The sequence below is a fragment of the Cotesia typhae genome, unplaced genomic scaffold (assembly GCF_013202065.1).
Source record: "Cotesia typhae breed Kobodo isofemale line unplaced genomic scaffold, CoteBio_Ctyphae contig_22, whole genome shotgun sequence".
Classification (NCBI taxonomy): Eukaryota; Metazoa; Arthropoda; class Insecta; order Hymenoptera; family Braconidae; genus Cotesia; species Cotesia typhae.
The window spans coordinates 524,234-543,802 of record NW_027423728.1 but is presented as its reverse complement, the minus strand read 5'-3'; the positions used below and the strand labels follow the sequence as shown (position 1 = coordinate 543,802).

The following is a 19,569-nucleotide window of genomic DNA, read 5'->3' as shown; positions in this document are numbered from 1 at the left end:
GACATTCGAGAGTTGTAGTATTGGCAGTACTATCTTAATCCACAATTTGTTAAGATTCGAAAATAAAAAAAGTTCATTTTATATAAAATGTTGAACTAAATAAAAATTTTTAGGATCTGGCAGAATTCAAAAAGAAATTTTATTACCGGTTAAGAGTTTCGTGAAAGTCATGTCTTTAACGGCTATAGTTTTTTCTGGCCGCTCCAAGATAACTTGCGACTTCACTCATCATCTAAAATATATGATAAGATATCTCGTACATGTTTTTTTCCGTCAGGCACTCGTCTAAGTTGAATAAGATTAGTCTTAAAAAAAATGATACAACAATAAATAAATTGGAAAACGATTAATTTTCATGAATTACGGAAATATGGTTGATGTATAAAAATCAAAAATATTAAAAAAATTAGTCATTGTAAAGAGGAAAAAGATTGACATATATATTAATCAACCGTATTGAGTCAAAAATTTTTACAAATTGCGCGCGTGCTTCTTCATTTTCGAGCAACTTCTGGTTAAGTTCTTGCAAAGCTATTAAAGTTTTAATAGTGAATCCAGGTAGAGCACTGACGGTACCAATTGAAGACTTATTTTGAACAATGTTATGAGATTGTAATTGCATAAGGATACTGTCTAATTTTCGTAGTATCTGCTGTCTCTGTGATCTACATGCAACTGTTAACAGTAAACAAAGATTTATATTTATTTTTAATCCAAGAATTTTTCTTATGCATTGATAAGTATTAAATGAGTTTTATGAAATTTAAATCGATAAAAATTTTTGATAATAATTTCGAGTAAACGAAAATTTGTGCTACCTATTAATTAAAATAATATTAGAAGTGAATTGTACTTACTGCAACAGTTCTGACAAGCAGGTTCTTCAACACTTATTTCGTTAGTTTTATCATTGTTTTTTCACCATTAGTTTTCTGAGTTGAAATAAAAGCATTTTTATTGACGATGGTATGCGACGTGTTACTAATTGGCCCACTGTTAGAATTAATTCCCTTTTTTTATTTTCGTCATTGTTACTATTGTTATCGTTATTATTATTTATTTCCATATTATCATAATTATCGTCATTGCTTCTATTAACTTTTTTCGCATCTTCACACTTTGATCGATTAATTAATTTCAGATTTTTATCACCTTCATTAGGAGTAACGAATTCAGCTGTAGAAGCAAAATATAAAATAAACTTACGAAACATAATTTTTACGGCTGTATCAATTAAATATATTTTATACTTACGAATAATTTCAATGTTACGAATAGTTATTTTCTTATCTCTTTCTCTTGTTTTTGTGGGACTTTCTTCGACATCATCAAAAAAATTGCCGTAATCTAAAGGCTGAGTATCTAATAAAATATCTTCTTCATCTTCAGAACCTCTCGATTTATAATTAAAATCTTTTTCCGAAATGCTGTCATCATCATTTGAGTTATCAGTTTCTGTTAAGGAAACAAAATTATTAAAATGCCATAAAATTTTTATAATTGACAAATTAAAAATATACCTTTCTCTTTTTCATTGAAAGACTCGTTATCAGAATTTTGATAGCGTTTTGGTAGTTTTCGCGTACGCTTCCCACGGACATCATTTTGTTTCGGAATAGATAAAAAAGATGCCTCATCACTTGTTGACAAATGGCGGCAATTTCTACTTGTCTAGCAATTTCAAACGTATCTAATAAAAATAAATATTAAATTCAATTAAAAAATTTCAAAAATAATGGATCTTGTTAACATACACACACGGAAATAAATACTTGATACAATATTTTTAGATTCTGATTGATCATAAATAAAATGTGGTTTTGGGAATTGGTATTCTTGTGTGTATGGTTTTAAATATCTCATATTTGTTAATGTAAATTGTCAAATTAAATTTTATATTATCAAAATAAATATGAACTTACCGTAGGGTCCTAACAGCTTTGTGTACTTTATATAGCGCCAATTACTCTTAGGCATCATTTTTTCTTGCATGCATTCGTAGCATTTTCAGTTTTAGGAGGCCATTGCAGTTTATTTTCTTCTTTTTGTAACCAATTTTCTGGTACAGTCGAACACCAATTATCAGAAAAAGCAACAAAGTACATCTAAACAAATCAATTTAATATAAATTAAGTGAAAAGTAAGGTTAAATTTTCTTCAGTTTATGAAAGTCATTTAAAATATAGGATGTATATTAGAATCAAATGAATTTTTATTAATTTTTTATTAACGTTTAAAAATAAACTTATTTTTTACTGAAATGTTTTGAATTTACCGTTATTTTTTATTATTTTTTGTAATTTCGTAAGACGCACGGAGCTTAGATAAAAGGAGAACGATCGTCATGTATAAAAATGTCTACAGAATATTGAGAAAATAAAGTTTTATTGCAGAGTGCGCTGCAATCGCAGCGATCCCCAATTTAAATTTAGCGGGTGATTATTTATGAAACGAAGGTTTTATTTATTTTATGCAAATAAAAAATTGAAAATTTCACGAAAAATAGATCAATACATAATTAAGAAAATAATTGGATGAAGTAAATTATACGGTGACGAAAATTTTAATATAAAAATTTGATTATATATTAAAAAATATACGGAAAATTAATTTTAATTGCGTTAGTACTATAAAAATGACGATATTAGAATAAGATTTTTCAAAAAATGAAAACTGTATTATTGTGTTACTAATTATATAGAACGGGAATAAAGCAGGAAATTGCAGGAAGGTTAAATTCTTATGAAAATATCACCTTATAAAAAAAATAACAATTTATTTATTTACATATTTAAAAATAATAATTTTGACGGACAAATGCAACTAATGAAAATTGTTTTTATATTAATTTCGAAATTTTTCTGAGCTTCTTGCTCTTACTTTTTCTATTTGTATAATTACGATTTATTGAATTAGCTAAAAAATGTCCTCTTATAGTAATAAAATAATTTAATAATTTCTTCATTAAGCTTAATCGATGTTCTTCGCAGCCTACATATGGAAGTAATTTTTCTTCGGCTATTTTATCCAAGATTTGACTCATCGTATTCATTTTAACAGTTTTCGTCCCAACAACTTGTAATACGATATTTTCTAGGCGTTCAATTAATTTATATAAATTTTCACTGGGACGTTTACAAGAATCACCCATCGCATCAATGACTGTATTACGATCTGAAAATTCATCAGACTCCAGACTACTTAAGCAATCAAAGCACCGGGAGAAACGTTGCATTTTCCTGGTGACATAGCCAGCAATATATGCTTTAACATATGTACTTGTGTGTGGGACATCGTAATCATGATGTAAATGTGGATCCCGGTGATCAAGTTCTTCTTCACTGCTTTCATCCAATAAAGTTTCGAACGGTTGTTCAGCTACGCTTACGTTCGTATTATTGAAATCTTCTCGTAAATGATCACCACTAGAACTCGAATTTGTAATATCACCGTTCAACTCTGGATGATCAGGTTCTTCTTCACTGCTTTCATCCACCAAATTTTCGAAAGGTCGTTCAGCAACACTTACATTTAGATTTATATTACTATCCTCTTCACAAAATCCATCTTCAATAATTGTATCAATTTTTTCCAACCACTTCAATTTCTTATCTTTGGTTATTAGCAATGACTCTTTAGTTTCCATTAAAGATTGTAACAATTCTACAGCAGTAACGTTTGATCCTTTAAGTGGAGTAACCAATGAATATGAGCAAAGTAGCCTAAAAACTTGACCAAATAGGATTGGATCGGGATGTTCGTTACACCCGCAAGCGCTCCTGACAATGCCAAAGAATTGCTGTAAATAATAATACAATGAAAAAAGATGTAAATAAAAATTTCAAATATTTTAAATAATAAATATTCAGAAGTTATGAAATTTTTGACACTGAGTATAATATAAAATGTAAGTTTTTGATAATAATGTTTTAAATCGTCAATCCTAATAAATATCCGCAAATGATCGTATTAATAATTAACAATCGTTACTATGAACGATAATTTATTTAAAATCGTAATTTTTATGTAATTTTGATGTTCTACAAAATGAACTTAATGCTTAATTATAGTTAATGCTGAGAGAAACTTCTTGACACACTGAACAACATCGGAATCTGCGAAAAATGCTAGAAATAATCAAAGAAAGATACTCCAGATCAGTGTACCAAATTGGTTCTGGAACCTTCGAATCGTTTGAAGGAGTTTCACACTGGGTGGACCAACGACAACTCCAACTAAGTAGATAAAAATAATCAAAGCAGCAATACAACAAACAACAACGATGACAAACGGAATAAAATACACGACACAGGCAGCCAAAAAAGCATTAACTCCAAACAAGTTAAAAAACCTAATACTGAACCAAGTAACATTGAACCAATGGAAGATGCAGAACATACAATAGCACAAAAAAAATGTACCACGATATAAACTTTTGCAAAAAACTTGGCAAGAATACACAACCACTCTCAACGAAAATGCACCCTTAATCATGATTTGAAGGAAATTTAAAGCCTTCAAGAACCGAAGATTGACGTCCTCGTATGTTCGACCAAACCAAGAACGCACAGTCGACCTGAAAAAACGAAACTTTATAAAAGCTGATTGCCAAAAGAGCCAAATAAAATGTTATGACTCCATAGCACAACGATTCATTAGATAAGACTCTGATACCACCGCAGAACCCCATCGGAAAACTTCACGATCTCTCAAACAGAATGAAACTCAGCTATTTTGCGGAGCAAATCAGGGACCAGGCCTAATCTCAATCAAATCGGTGACGACATAATGAAGCGTCTACCTGAAACTATAACATTGCAAATTCTCGGCTACTTTAAATACCTCATCGAATAACAGAATTATCCTGAGTCCTGGACAGAGCACCAAGTTTACCTACTTCCCAAAGGAGACACCGGGAAATTCAGACCGATCACTAAATGGCAATTAAATGAAGTAAACGTAGCGAATATTTTTATTTTACTTACTTCTAACTTATCTTGATTTAAGCGAGCTGTCATTAAATAATCAAAATGACATTCCTCATGTAAGAAATTTATCAGTTCAAGCGTTCCTCCCAATGTTATCTTCAATCCTGTTAAAGTACTTGTGGTAATTGCAAAATTAAAATCTTCCAGAATTTCAGTGTTATCAGTCGATTGCTTCTTATTTTTCTATACTTCTGCTTTTCTTCACAGGCTTTTGCTTCCCAATCCCTCAAATATACATCAAAGTCCGTGATTACCTATAATATGAAAATAGTTTATCTAATAACTGTTAAAAAACATGGGATAAGAAGGCACACAAGAAAGGTTTACTCGAAACAAGAAGAAAAACTAGACTCCAGAACATTTTTTTGAAGACATTCATTAGTTACAGCTCAGAAGAAAAATTGTTAAGCGAAAAAATTTACTTAAACCCATAAAATTTTCTTAGTTCTAGAATTTCTTTATCTTGGCTTACGATTCTTTGTATGATAATAATAAGAAAGAAATGTATTGAAAAAGACAGACTGTGGTATGATTGCAAGATAAAAAGATTTTTGCGACTAACAATCAATGAAACTGAATAGAAGCATGCGGTTATAATAATGAAAGTAATGTAATCCGTCGGAGGGAACTGACTGATTACATTTGGTTAATTTATTGCGTGCGTAGCACGTTTCTGTTTTGTCTTACGCAATAAATATATAATAGTATTCAACAATAACATTTTTAGAGAGTGTTGCAAATTTATATGAACATCGCCTTCTTTAAGTTCTTCCAGTTTCTATTACTTACTTTGAATCTAATTACGAAAAAAGCCATTAATTTATAGATCGATTGATTGATTGATTAATTGATTGATCCATTGATTGATTAATTGATTCAGCTGAAAAAAAATTTGATGATTCGCAGAAATCTCAGGTTCGCTGGTATGCTGATCCTATTTCAAATTCGTATTTGATTGTGATTGTACTGAAAATTTAAAATCGATTTTTATTCATTATAATTTTGATACCTTCTGCATAGGACATTCTTCAGGACGTAAAGCGTTAACAGGGGTTCGAGAACTCATCGCTTTAATGAGATTATCAACTCTTTCCATAAATTTTACTGTAGCCTCACAATCATTCAAATCGTAACAATTATTCTTGAACGTTAGCATTGCAACTCTTACGGATTTTGAGAAAAGCTGAAAAAAGTAAAATGTACAGTTAAAAAAATTAAATATAAAATTAAAAAGAAAATTTTCAAGTTACAAATAAACAATGAACTAAGTACTGTTTCAAGCAATCGAGCTGTATGAAATAATTGAAAGCATTTTATGAAATATATTAAATACCTCTTCAGCTAAGCGGACGTTCATTTTCTGATAACCCTCTGGATTTAAATGCTCAGGTGTTAATTTATAAGCAACCTTCAAATTAGCTTTCAAATGGTTTTCGTATTTCAGTAAAGCTTCCCAGTGGCTTTTCCTCACCATTCCATCAGGCGTCTTGAGTAAAAAAATAAAATTTTTATTTACACTGCTGTATAAAAGTTGAATGAATTAAAATAATCCTAACAAGAAATAAAGCTGTACACGGGAAAAAAAATTTATTTCAGTCAAGAAAATGTTTGAAAGACTGAAGTCTTCCGAATTCTAAGCAAAAATTTATTTGTCTGAAGATAATTTTCTTTTGTCAAGTGAAGTTTTCAACTGAAGAAATTTCCTTCTTTTTACAAAATCTTTTTGCTGTATAAATTATTTTATTCAGTCAAGAGATTTTTTAACTTTAAGCAAGAAATGGAATCGGTACATCGGGCCAACATATATCTACCTGCGTCTCTCGAATTATTTAAATTCTGATAAGTATAGACTATCAAGTTTCTGCAATTGAAATAAAATACAGATAAAACAATAAATTTTTATCTGTTTGGTGCATTTGAAGTTTATTCCGGAAAACATCGCTAAACTGGAATTATATATAAAATAGAAGATAGTATATATGTGTATAATACAATTTACCCAGAAACTTGACCCCTCCATAATTTTGGTTCGAAAGCATTTAAGCAGGTGTGGGAAGTCAGACATGAACCACAATCGTCTAGAAGTATCATACGGGTGTGCAACTAAATTTTTGGTCCTCGATCCCAAAAATTTTCCAAACTCCACGATTCCATTGAGCACCGTCTGAAGTTATAACATCAACGTTCAGCCCACTGTTCTCCAATTGAATGACACAATCAATAATCAATTTATGCAGAACTTCCTTAGTAACTGCTGTCTTGCTTAAAAAGTATCCTAACACCTGCACCCACTGACCTTGAAACGGTTGAAACATGAATACTAGTGCATGATCCGCTCTTTCATTAATTAAACTATCTGGAGTGTATTCACCAAGATTGACGAACCCATTAAACTCCATACTTTTAGTGTTCAATTTAACCGCCTCACTTAATGCAATTTCATCTAATAACAGAGTACCTAAAAGAAATGTATAAAATATATATTTACAGATATAATTACGATCCGAAACCCACGAAGAAAGCGAAAAACTACGCCCATGTTAATTCAATTGCGTTCAGAACAGTAGCTGTATGGTTATCAATGATATTTATATTACAATCTAGGATAATAATGGGAAAGATGCAAAAAATTAAAAATATAAAATATTGTTAATTTTCCATATTTTAGTACTTGCAGATAAATATTCTTCAAATTAAAATTGTTCTTTCTGAAATATATTCTAAAATATTTCCCTTCAGAAGTATATACTTATACGGAATATTAAGCTTTCGTTTGTTAATACCTACTATAAAAAGCGTTAGTAAAAGAAAAGTTTGTAGTTATATGAATGAAATGATGTATACCCCTTCTGTTACATTCAGGCATACGGGAAGCTTTTAATCGTAAGGTATCAAATATTGCCTTAGGGAAACCAAAAGCACTATCTAACTTGCTTATATACTTATTTAGTGTATCTTTACACGGCAAAGGTAAGATTTGGCGAGTACGAAGTTTTTCATATACAGCAGGGCCTTTTATTAGTACCATCAAACACTCATACACCCATTCAATAGTGTAACGTCGCTGTTTTTTGTTTTTAACTTTGGCTGCTTGAAAGCAAGCACGAACAGCTTCTTTTGAGCTTCCGGTAAATGAGATATTTCTTCTTCTAATATTTGTTCTTTGACCATAGCGCACTGGCCTCATAACCCTTCTATCTCATTTCTTAATTCAACATTCTGTGTAGTAATACAATTATAAAATTGTTTTAAAAATATTATAATACTAAGAAACTAACATTTTTACACATTTACAGTAATGAGTATAATTTAAATTAAAATTTGTGCAACAACAAATAAAGTTAAGAAAAGAAGCGAAAAACATTCACCGAAATATTTTTAGGTATTAGTTCAGAGTCATTATTTGATTTTATTACCTTCCTTTGCAAGCGATGAAGTCGTTTTGATTTCGATTGTAGTTTACGTTTCATTGTCATGTAGCGTTTATTTTTGTCACAATTATTTTTCCTTTTAGAATTTAATAATTTTTTACGCAAATTTCGGCAATTTAAACATCTCCTTTCTATTTTATAACGTTTATATTCTTCATGTGGATCTAAAATTCCGTAGCATTTATCCGAACATCTATTTTCCAAAAAGATAAATATTATAATAATGGTAATTATGTCAATTACGTACATTTATATACAAATAAAATTAACGTGCAAATTTATTTCGTTTATAACTGTGAACAAATGAAATGAACTTAAATACTTTTTTTGAAGAAATCCAGAGCCACTGCAAAATTGTGATTTCCCAATTGTCCTTAATAAACTCCAAAAATCAGTCACAGATGATATTGGATGTTCATAGATTACAGAAATTCCTGTTTCTACAACAGTGATCTGTAAAGAAATGCGTTCATTAGTAGGACATACAATATCTAAAATCTTGCTATAACTAAATGTAATTTTTCTTACCATGATAGTAAAATCGGTACTAATCACAATTTTCAATTTCACTTTCATTAAAACACTATCGATATGAAACAGAATTATATTTGTATCATCGTCGAATGTCCTGGACCGACTCCAATTAAATGGCAGGGCTTTATCTTTCAACATATTTATAATTATCTTTAAAGAAAACGTGCTTGAGTTTTCATCGGGATCAATATTAAAACCATTTGTGGAGGTTTGATCTTCAACTATATCATCTACATTATTGTGAACATCAGAAGTATCAATTAGAATTTGTTGTTCAGGTACAAATTCGTTTCCCATACGATCACAATTCAAAGATTCATCAGTAATCGTCTCTTCACTGTTTTCATTTTGTACAAATTTATTTTTTTCAGCATTTTGATGTATCTGAAGTTAATTTTTTATTTTTTATTTCCTCGTTAAACTATAATTATTTTTTACTGGTATTATTATTATTATTATAATGACTCTATTCTTACCTCTTTACTTTCACCCGCCAAAATATTTGTTGATTTTGGGACAGCACCCAATGCTAAATCACATTTGATCCTAGGTGATCTATAAACACTCCCATCAGGCAAGTTGATTTTGTCTTCTTTAATAACGTCTTTATCTTTGAAATGGAGTTCACAAATAAAACTATTTCCAGTAAGTGTTTGTGACAATGCTGATTGCCATTCTTGGAATTTTCTAGGACACTAAATTATTAAATAATAAGAGATATTATTACTTGATTGACTTCTTATATTTACATATATATATTATCTAATAAGGTTATGTCACATACTTTTGGAACTTTGAATAATGCCGTTTGACGTTTCTTTAATTGTTTTCTTTTATTTCTCTCCGCTTTCCTACCACTCACACAATTATTTACCGCACAAACTTTAACCATTTTTAATCACTCTTTTTCAGTAATTTTAATAATACTCAATTTTTCAATAAATAAATTTACTTGATGTGTATATTTTCATACAGCTATATAAAAATATTTTGTGACGTCAGGGGATCGCAACGATATTACTGCCGTCCTGGTGGTAAAAATAGACACTGAAATTATGCCACTTTTTCAGCGGACAATTCATAGCATACAACGGCCTATGCCGATCGTTCTCCTTCTATCTAAGCTCCGTGTAAGACGCTTGAATTCTGAAAGACGCAATTATTTGTACACATCTGATAACTGGAAACATGTATGTGTGTACCATGTATGTACGTAGATGTAGGTTCAGAATAAGAAGATTAGATGGCGTGTCAGTAGTAGGGAGCGAAAATTGAAATTAAATGAGAGCTAAAATAATATACATTATATAATTAAATGATTTTAAATTTTACTTAAAATAAGTTGTTATTCATTTACAAATAATACATAAAATAATTAAAATGTTTTTTATTTGCTCTTTTATGACTAATATTCAATTTGATGAATGAATTAATGGAAAAAAATAAAATAAATCATCACAGGGAATACAAACTGCTTTTTGCGAGACATCACTTACATCATAATTTTTTCAACAGACCATTCATTCCCAGTCACTATATTAATCAATTTTGAATCAATAGGGTAATTTTCTACACTTTTAGGGTTAATTAACGTTTGTCCTTTCAACATAGTTGAATTATTTTGTACATAAATATTATTTATACGAACAACATCGTTATTTATCAAATAACAAAATGAATCGCACTTCTGGCACGTGGAGAGAGTAAAATTTCCATAATTGATTTTATCATATGAAGAAATTCCACTTTTTTGGAACTTTTTTTTATTGAATGACGATATTTCAGGTTTGTTTAAGCTTTGTTTTATATTTTGTTTATAATTACACTTCACTCGTTCTTCAATTCGTTTGTGTAGTTGCTGTAGAGGTTTATCGTGTTTTTTTAATAAGTTTTTCAAAAAGCCCAAGTAACTTTCGAATGAAAAAGCACTAAATGTGTCTAAATGACCAAATTTTAATACATCTTCCGGCAAATGGATCAGATTATGTACATTGTATATCACGAAATTCTCTCCATACAACTGTACACATTTAGTAACAAAATAATTCAATAAATCTTTTGCACACTTATTGTTTCTTATACAATCTGTTTCATCACATAAAATTCTAATTGCGCATTGTAAACTATTGAAATGAAACAAATATTTTGCCGGAATAACAGATTTTAAAGCTATTGGACCCACATATAATAAGAATAATCTAAACTCAGTTGCTTTCCAGCGATCTACTTCATCAAGCCCTCGAGTTTTTCGAACAAATTCGGACGGTATCCAACTTTTTAATGAAAGTAGTAGGTCAGAGATTTTTGTTGTTTGCTTGTGACTTAATTTAATTAATTTGTTGTTATCTAAACGAAATCCACTAATCCATGCTTTTAAAATTTTCTTCTCTACTCCAAGGCAAATCAAATGCATATACTCGACAGGAAATTGAGAAACCATTCCAATTTCAGTTTCTTCAAATTTAGATTTTCCAAGATGGTGATCTTCATTCAGGCGATCAATAAAATTATCATCTGTTCGTACCGGTGCATCTATTTGAAGAAATCTCATACGGTGATCTTTATAATCACCCTCCTGCACACATTTACTACAGCCGTAGTAGCCAGTATGACCTTTTGTATATGTCACATACGAACGAGCTGGCGAATCACAAATAACAGCTCTAATTTTTACAAAGAAACGACGATGATTATATTCAAAACCTTCTGAATAAAGGATTTTATATTCATTTATAAAGTCTTTCAGAAAATCATTACAATCGTCGGGTTTGTTAAGCCCATGATAAACCCCGATGACAAAAGGTGAAGCAACTTTTGGAAAAATTTCAGCTAATATGGGATATAATTGTCGTTTTGAACTTTTAGAAATAGGTAATCCGTCAATATGAACATTTATTGATAAATTTGAAGTAAATTTATCTATACCAATAGATTTTAATTGATCAATTAGTCCTTGTTTTAAGCCGTAATGAAAATATTCACCAGGTGACACAGAGCGAATGACAGTTGTTCGGGGGTACATAATAAGGTACGAGAATCTGTAGGTAGATTTTTTTAGCTCTTCAATCGACGTAACATTAGTAAGTGTTTTGAGAAGAGATCCAGTTGCCGCTTGACTAATGTTATATTGGCATTGCCATTGAGCTATTTGACATTTTAAATCTACTTTTTTATCCACTTCAGCAATTTCATTCTGTAGAATCTCAATGTTTTTATCTTTTACAGCTGAACAAGTCTCAATAGAATTAAGCTGATCTAAATTATTGTCATAATTATCAAAAATAATATTATCATCGAATCCTACGTCATTCGTCAGCACAATGGAGTTATTTATGTTCGTATCATGAACAATATCTGGCTTAGAACTTGTAATGATATTGAAATCAGTACTCGTTTGAATTGGAGAGGAAATATCATCAACAGTATCTTGCTTGCAATTTGTTATGACATTAGAGACACTACTTAGTTGGATTGGAGAAGAAATATCTGGTAGCAATAATTCATTAATATTTCTTTTCAATCTTCGATTTTTTTGACTTTTTGATAACTCGCCAAAAGGCTTGCGTGGGAGCATCATTTCCTATTTTAACAAATAGAATAATTAACAAACGAACCGTAAATTTTTTTGTCGCTTTCAACTTTACATTTATTGTTGTATTTAGGAGAGTCTAGTGATAGTAACTATAGTATATTGTTTAAACAAGGAGCATGTGAGTTAAATAATGTTGAAAATTTTAAAAATTAGTGAAATTATGAAAGCTTAAGTACTTACTATCATATTCTATAAAAGTTTTAAATGCTGCTTCGAAAATTACTTAAGAAAATATTAATTTATGTTGTCCATTAAATTTTATGAATAACCTAGCTTTTATGGCTTCTCAAAATTGAAAATCGAACGATAATCTTTGTGGAACTAAGCTATTATTGTTAAGAACTCATAAAAATTGTTTAAAACGTTCATAATTTTGTGACATTTTTAATTTTTACACTAATAAAAACTTCTCTAGAGTCTCTTAAAAACAGAAGCACCAATATTTAGATAAAATTGTATTATATTAAAAATAAAGAATATTACCTAATGTTTTGAATTAAATAATGAAATCGAATTTCACCAATTTCAAAATAGAACCGTTTCAATTTTCAGTTGATAATCTTTATTCAAAATTAATTGATTTGCATTCTGTAAACACAATAACAATAAGTTTTTTGCACTTGATCTTACAGCTGATTAGAGACAAGCGGACAGTAATCCCAATCATAGCGCAGAGAAAGATAAAATATTCGTATTTAATGACATCTGTAAGAAGTTTACAAAATAAATACATAATGTATTCATAAAACTGGAGTCTTTTTTATGAATTTATAAAGTAGTCCTAATTTTGAATACAATAAGAAGTAAAAAAAAAGAATGCTTGAAGATGTCAAAAAATTGATGTCTTAAAAAAGATGTCTTTAAAAGTTCTTAATTTAGTGTTCTTAAATGTAAACTCATTCAGAACTCATGAATTGACTTCTGTTAGAAGTCTTCTAAAAGACTTCTCGTAGTCGTCTTTATGACTTGTGTGCTATCTGGGATGACGTCGACGTGTGATGATTGTATCAACATTAAAATAGTAATAACTTGATGTTTGGTAAGATATTCATCGAAAGTATATTACAAATTCCTTAAATATAAACTAATGTAATTTTTTTTTCATTAGGTAATTGCAAAAAAAAGGTAAGAAATTCAGAGGAAAAAGAAATCTTGTTTACATGAATTCCAATTTATTTTGAACAAAAGTTCGTTACGGTTGAGAAGATATGATGAGCGTATAGCAAAATATTTAAATTTAATTGATCCTCAAACGAATATTGTGGAAATGTGAGAGGAAAAGGAATAATTGTAACACTATACACTAGGGTGATTCAAAAAAAAAGAATATTTTTTTTTTCGTTTGGTACTCTGAACAATAGGTTCCTAGACACCTCTAAGAAAGCCTCTCCAAGCATGAGTTCTTAATTGTAACGGGAAGGTCCTCCTTCTTACAGTTTTCTATTTTTTCTTATTATCAGATAGAAAAATTTATATCTCGCTTCCAACTACTTGAAAAAATATCTTGTTCCTTAGATTTTGTAGGAAATTGAATGCTCTACAAAAAGGTCTCTTACGATTTTTTTCGTAAACCCAACCGTTTAAAAGATATTAACGGTTAAAGTTTGATTATTTTTGGGAAAATTTTTTATTTCTTATGAATTTTATAACTCAATGAAAAAAATCATTATGAATGATGAAACTCATAGTTTTGTAGGAAATTTACTGCTCTATAAAAATGGTCTCTTATGATTTTTCGATCAAGTTGAGCGTTTACGAGATATTCATCGTCAAACATCAATGCATATCAATTTTTCTAGTTTTTGATCAATAATTCGAAAAATTTCAATTTATTCTGTGAGTTTCAAGGAAATTTAGACAAATTTGAGTTTTTATTATAAAAGCAACTCCTATAGATGTTTTCTGTTCAAAATTCATTTGAAAGTTTTTATTCTAATAATATTTTTTTAATTTTATCTTTAATAATTTAAAATCCTAATCGCGTTGTCATTTATTATTATGAAATTTGTTCAGTGCGTATTTTTAAATTGTTTTTCACAAAATATACATAAAATTTTCGTTCGAGGGGATTTTTGTTTTGAATTCCATTTCTTCTTCTGTTTGTCTTCTGAAACTAACGTCATCTATGTTTTTTACTCTCAACTATCTTCAGTATCTACCCATTTAATACCGTATTTTCAGTGTTCCTAAAACTGATCATCTTAAATACGTAATAAAATAATTCATTTTAAATAAGTCTTATAATCATCACATAAATTTATTTATCATCAATTAACCTACAATGAATATAGAAATACGTTTTATCGGAATACCTCTACAAAGAATTTCGGAACGTAAGTTACCAAAAGTGAAAGAGGTTATGCGTGTGTTTTTCTACCAACTTAAAATTTTAAAGTATTCAATCAAACAAAGTGCTAAAAATTCAGTTGACCAAGTTATTGAACTGTGGAGAAAAAATCAGATTCCAACTAGTGGAGCTCCTAATGCAATCAAAAATTTCTTCGCTATCACAGTCAATGGTTAAAATTACAAAAAAATTTCGATAAAAAGAATTCAGCGCAAAACCAAAAGGAAATGAAATTTCAGACTGATCTTGAACAATTATTCGACATTGTGAGCGAAAAATCCTTAAAAGTGCTTGATGATAATATTAGAAAGTTGTATTTGGATCAAAAATTCGGTACCCATAAAGAGATTCTTTCTAATAATGTACCTGTATCAAACTTAACCACGACTATGATGGGAATAGATGAGAGTAGTAAGTAGTAAGTATCTGAGATATTTAATTATTATAAAGTCAGGTAGTAGTGTAACTTTTCATAGATGACTAGATGACATTTGCCTAGACAATTTTTGGAGTCCTTTCTTAATTATTTGTCATCAAAATGAATAAATTCTATACATTTTCTTCGTTTAATTTATAAAACAGATCTTATTCCAGACTTAGATCAACCGTCTACCAGTCATGCGATTGTTCCAAGTGAAAAATCAGAGTCGTTCTCTACGTATACATTAAGTGGAGTTACAAATTTTGGATCTGATTCAGAGTATGAACCTCCAATTCCGACAAAACGAGCAAAACTTGATGTCTTAACTCCTGAAGTCATTTTTGGACTCGACCGAGCTAATGTCAGCAGTAGAAATGCGATGTTTATTATTGCTCCGGTTTTACTAGCAGTAGGTATTAAAATTGAAGATACAACGCTCAGTTATAGTTCAATTCAACGAGCTCGTATGCTTCAAAGAGAAGACATTGCTAAAGGACTTAATGACAACTTTAAGACACACGATAAATACGTTGTGCATTGGGACGGAAAAATGCTGAATGACCTTGTTGGATCAAAATCTGTGGAACGGCTATCAGTTATTTTAACTGCATTTGGTACCGAACAATTACTGGGGTTCCAAAAATGAATTCTGGGACGGCAGACAATCAAACATCAGCCATTTTATCGACATTGAGTGAATGGGGTATTACTAATTATGTTAAGGCGATGTGTTTTGACACGACGGCAGTTAATACAGGTAACTTATCAATGATAATTTAATCTAAAAAATATTTAATTATTAACGTTCTAGTTTAATTTTTATTGCTTACTGAATTTCACTTTTGAAATTATTGAGAATTATTTACTCATTTGGATTTTAAATATAATCTACAATTTGTTGAAAATATTAAATTTAACGATAGTTATCTATTTTCTTTATACAGGAATTCATAACGGTACATGTAAGGTAATTGAAAAGACTTTGGGAAGAGAGTTAATCTGGTTACTATGTCGTCACCACATTTTTGAGATCATATTGAGAAGTGCATTTGAAGTATATTGGCCTGTGTCATCTGGGCCAAACGTACCAATGTTCGGAAGATTTAAAAAATCATGGGATGAAATAAATAAAACTAATTATAAATCTGGAATTGAAGATACTGTTGTTGCTGATATCATTTTGGATAAAAAAATGAAATATCTAGTTTAATTGCACAATCCTTACAGGTATGATTTAACTGCGATTTTAAGAAAAAAATTTTCTTGTTTCTGACAAATTTTTAATTGTTTTTGATAGTTACTACAACCCCGAGATGACTATAAAGAATTGTTGGAATTGTCGTTGATTTTCCTTGGAGAAATGCCTCAAGAAGAAATTTTTTCAAACGTCCTGGTGCAATTCATCATGCTAGGTGGATGGCGAAGGCAATTTACAGTTTAAAAATGTTTCTATTCAGAAATGAATTTAAACTTTCTAATAAAGAATTGGACGGTCTTCGGCAAATTTGTATATTTATAGTTACACTGTATTTAAAAGCTTGGTTTTCATCAACTTCTGCAACAACTGCTGCTAATCATGACTTGCAGTTTTTGAAAAATTTATTCGAGTACAAAAATATCAATTCATTGATTTCTTCAGCAACTTGTGAAAAAATGATTTTGCATTTATGGTATTTAAGTGATGAACTTGCTATTTTATCATTATTTGACGATACCGTTTCATTGGAAGTAAAAAAAAATATTGTTGGAGCTGTTAATACTCGTAACGGTACAGATTCTAAAGCTAAAAAATTTATAATTGATAAAAACGATTTGAATTCATTAATACAAAAAAGTCTGAGTGACTTTGTTTCTAAAAAGTCTTTAAATCTCTTTAAAATCTTTGATTTACCATATGACTTCCTTGATAAAGATATTGAATCGTGGCCTACTAATGACAGTTACATTGAAAATAAAGAATACTTTAACCAATTGAAAGTTGTTAATGATTCAGCAGAACGAGCTGTTGCATTAGTTAGTGAGTATAATCAATGCTTGACAAAAATGAAGAGCAATTCCAATACTTATTGCAAATTATCAAAGAACATCGAAAAAACTACCCAAACTGCAATAGAGGAAATTATTTACAGTAAAAGTGTACCGTTATGTTGAAAATATTGAAAATTATATGGCAGTTGATAATTAAATAAATAAATTCTTCGATAAAAAAGTGAAACACACTAAATTGAATTATATATTTAAAAAAATGCACTAATTTTTTGTTTTAATGTAATAAAACATGTCCAAGACTAAAAAAACTAATTAAAAAAATAGTTCATAACATATTTCTATTCATAGAAACTCAAATTTGTCTAAATTTCCTTGAAACTCACAGAATAAATTGAAATTTTTCGAATTATTGATCAAAAACTAGAAAAATTGATATGCATTGATGTTTGACGATGAATATCTCGTAAACGCTCAACTTGATCGAAAAATCATAAGAGACCATTTTTATAGAGCAGTAAATTTCCTACAAAACTATGAGTTTCATCATTCATAATGATTTTTTTCATTGAGTTATAAAATTCATAAGAAATAAAAAATTTTCCCAAAAATAATCAAACTTTTAACCGTTAATATCTTTTAAACGGTTGGGTTTACGAAAAAATCGTAAGAGACCTTTTTGTAAAGCATTCAATTTCCTACAAAATCTAAGGAACAAGATATTTTTTCAAGTAGTTGGAAGCGAGATATAAATTTTTCTATCTGATAATAAGAAAAAATAGAAAACTGTAAGAAGGAGGACCTTCCGTTACAATTAAGAACTCATGCTTGGAGAGGCTTTCTTAGAGGTGTCTAGGAACTTATTTTTCAGAGTACCAAACGAAAAAAAAAATATTCTTTTTTTTTGAATCACCCTACTCTATGTACTATACACATAGAACAAAAATTACGTATGAAATAAAAAGAAACATATAAATTGAAAAATTTTAAATCACAGAAATTGAATGTAAAATGAATTGTTTTATTAGTTAAAATAAAAAAAATTGATTTTATCCAATTTAAAAGGTCATTCAAAATCAGATGAAATTTATAATTTGACTGGAATACTTCAAAAAAAGTCAATATTGTTATTGAAAAAAAAAATTTAAAAATAAGTTGCATAATAATAAAAATAGTGTTTTTATTTTTTATGTAATTTCGCTTCAGGTAATTTTCTTAATATATAATTCTCTTATGATGCCAAAAAGTATATATCATTTTTTAATTGATTAGAAAAACTTAATAATTGAGTTTTTACAACACTAAAAGAAATTCATATAATAACTTCATCACAATACTATACTGTGCAGAAGTTGTAATATTTCTTGTTAAAGTCTATAATTCACATGTTTCATATTTTAACTGTCATTAAAATAATATTATTCATTTGCAATTACAATCGAATAAGTTTTTCTTATCAAATATGATTAATTCGCTCAAAGAAAAGTTATTGACCATTAAAGAAAAATATGTTAGAATTAATCTCATAAAAATGACAGAAATATCATTTTAGTGTTGACAATATTTCGAAACATTGTAGTGAAAAAAAAAATTGGTTTCAGAATGTAAAATACTATTTAATAATATTCAATCAAATGTAAAAGAAATCAATAACATTGAAAGAGAATAAAAATTCAATAATAAAATAAAATGAAGTGTCACCTGGGATTATAAAGAAATTTAAATAGTCAATGATCAATATTACTTAATAATTCTAACATAATAATTCAAAAGGCTAACAATGATCCACATTATTGTTCATGAAAGACATATTTCGTTATTATTATTTATATTTATAGTTATAAGTTATATTTCTTTTTCATTTTGTTATTGAAATACCGTACTTTCATTCTATTCACGATCATGAAAATCAAAAATATTGTCACTCCATATCTATACTTGATCATACAAGAATTAAGCGAGTAAAAATTTGTATTTTAGACTTTACAAAAGAAATATCGGAACAGTCGCGTGGGGTATAAAAATAATATTACTTATTTGGATATGAAATTCGATGAATTGTGATTATAAAGAGTAATTAACCGGCTTATAAAGAAATTACCTTCTTCTTGATAAAAATATGTCATGAAATTTACAGTTATAATTGCAATTCTTCCATAATGATTGCAGAAAATGATATTTCAGTAGTGATAATATTATTTAGTACTCTGTCATTATCAAAATACTTTAATGTTTTATAGTCATAAGATATTCAATAAAAGACTTGATAG

The 19,569-nt window shown here is 29.0% G+C and overlaps 5 protein-coding genes across 10 annotated transcripts in view; 2 read left to right on the top strand and 3 right to left on the bottom strand.

The window, feature by feature from the left end:
• Nmdar2 (glutamate ionotropic receptor NMDA type subunit 2) overlaps window positions 1-19,569 on the top strand; it is a 786,854-nt gene that overhangs the window by 558,486 nt on the left and 208,799 nt on the right. The window lies entirely within an intron of this gene.
• On the bottom strand, window positions 2,787-5,120 carry LOC141524211 (uncharacterized). Its single transcript, XM_074237937.1, has 2 exons — window positions 4,986-5,120; window positions 2,787-3,799 (listed from the first exon to the last, which is right to left on the bottom strand). Exons 1-2 carry the CDS (start codon window positions 5,016-5,018, stop codon window positions 2,840-2,842), a joined length of 993 nt encoding a protein of 330 aa, XP_074094038.1. The 5' UTR covers window positions 5,019-5,120; the 3' UTR covers window positions 2,787-2,839.
• Window positions 5,128-9,862, bottom strand: LOC141524209 (uncharacterized). 3 transcript variants are annotated; one of them, XR_012478675.1, is made up of 8 exons: window positions 9,738-9,862; window positions 9,430-9,648; window positions 8,948-9,337; window positions 8,742-8,872; window positions 8,405-8,612; window positions 6,322-6,474; window positions 5,778-6,171; window positions 5,128-5,242 (listed from the first exon to the last, which is right to left on the bottom strand). XR_012478675.1 is itself a non-coding variant. In XM_074237935.1 (8 exons), exons 1-8 carry the CDS (start codon window positions 9,843-9,845, stop codon window positions 5,809-5,811), a joined length of 1,497 nt encoding a protein of 498 aa, XP_074094036.1. In that variant the 5' UTR covers window positions 9,846-9,862; the 3' UTR covers window positions 5,794-5,808. The 3 variants fall into 3 exon arrangements, 2 of the variants coding, with proteins under 2 accessions (XP_074094036.1, XP_074094037.1); XM_074237935.1 differs by lacking the exon at window positions 5,128-5,242 and having other exon boundaries at window positions 5,794-5,922; window positions 5,998-6,171; XM_074237936.1 differs by lacking the exon at window positions 5,128-5,242 and having other exon boundaries at window positions 5,794-5,868; window positions 5,998-6,171.
• Window positions 7,092-8,175, bottom strand: LOC141524021 (uncharacterized). Its single transcript, XM_074237665.1, has 3 exons — window positions 7,950-8,175; window positions 7,285-7,446; window positions 7,092-7,181 (listed from the first exon to the last, which is right to left on the bottom strand). Exons 1-3 carry the CDS (start codon window positions 8,173-8,175, stop codon window positions 7,174-7,176), a joined length of 396 nt encoding a protein of 131 aa, XP_074093766.1. The 3' UTR covers window positions 7,092-7,173.
• Window positions 15,044-16,463, top strand: LOC141523915 (uncharacterized). 3 transcript variants are annotated; one of them, XR_012478630.1, is made up of 3 exons: window positions 15,044-15,303; window positions 15,475-16,070; window positions 16,258-16,463. XR_012478630.1 is itself a non-coding variant. In XM_074237489.1 (2 exons), exons 1-2 carry the CDS (start codon window positions 15,120-15,122, stop codon window positions 15,957-15,959), a joined length of 657 nt encoding a protein of 218 aa, XP_074093590.1. In that variant the 5' UTR covers window positions 15,044-15,119; the 3' UTR covers window positions 15,960-16,463. The 3 variants fall into 3 exon arrangements, 2 of the variants coding, with proteins under 2 accessions (XP_074093590.1, XP_074093589.1); XM_074237489.1 differs by having other exon boundaries at window positions 15,487-16,463; XM_074237488.1 differs by having other exon boundaries at window positions 15,475-16,463.

Excerpts from the sequence above, each read along its gene's own strand:
- LOC141523915 (XM_074237488.1), top strand. The coding sequence starts at position 15,120 with ATGAAATTTCAGACTGATCTTGAACAATTATTCGACATTGTGAGCGAA. Across the intron at positions 15,304-15,474 it reads GATGGGAATAGATGAGAGTA|ATCTTATTCCAGACTTAGAT; the intron begins GTAAGTAGTAAG and ends TTTATAAAACAG.
- LOC141524209 (XM_074237935.1), bottom strand. The coding sequence starts at position 9,845 with ATGGTTAAAGTTTGTGCGGTAAATAATTGTGTGAGTGGTAGGAAAGCG. Across the intron at positions 9,338-9,429 it reads TGGCGGGTGAAAGTAAAGAG|ATACATCAAAATGCTGAAAA; the intron begins GTAAGAATAGAG and ends AATTAACTTCAG. Across the intron at positions 6,172-6,321 it reads ACGTCCGCTTAGCTGAAGAG|CTTTTCTCAAAATCCGTAAG; the intron begins GTATTTAATATA and ends TACTTTTTTCAG.
- LOC141524021 (XM_074237665.1), bottom strand. The coding sequence starts at position 8,175 with ATGAGGCCAGTGCGCTATGGTCAAAGAACAAATATTAGAAGAAGAAAT. Across the intron at positions 7,447-7,949 it reads CCAAATCTTACCTTTGCCGT|GTACTCTGTTATTAGATGAA; the intron begins GTAAAGATACAC and ends CATTTCTTTTAG.
- LOC141524211 (XM_074237937.1), bottom strand. The coding sequence starts at position 5,018 with ATGACAGCTCGCTTAAATCAAGATAAGTTAGAA. Across the intron at positions 3,800-4,985 it reads TAAATCAAGATAAGTTAGAA|CAATTCTTTGGCATTGTCAG; the intron begins GTAAGTAAAATA and ends TATTATTTACAG.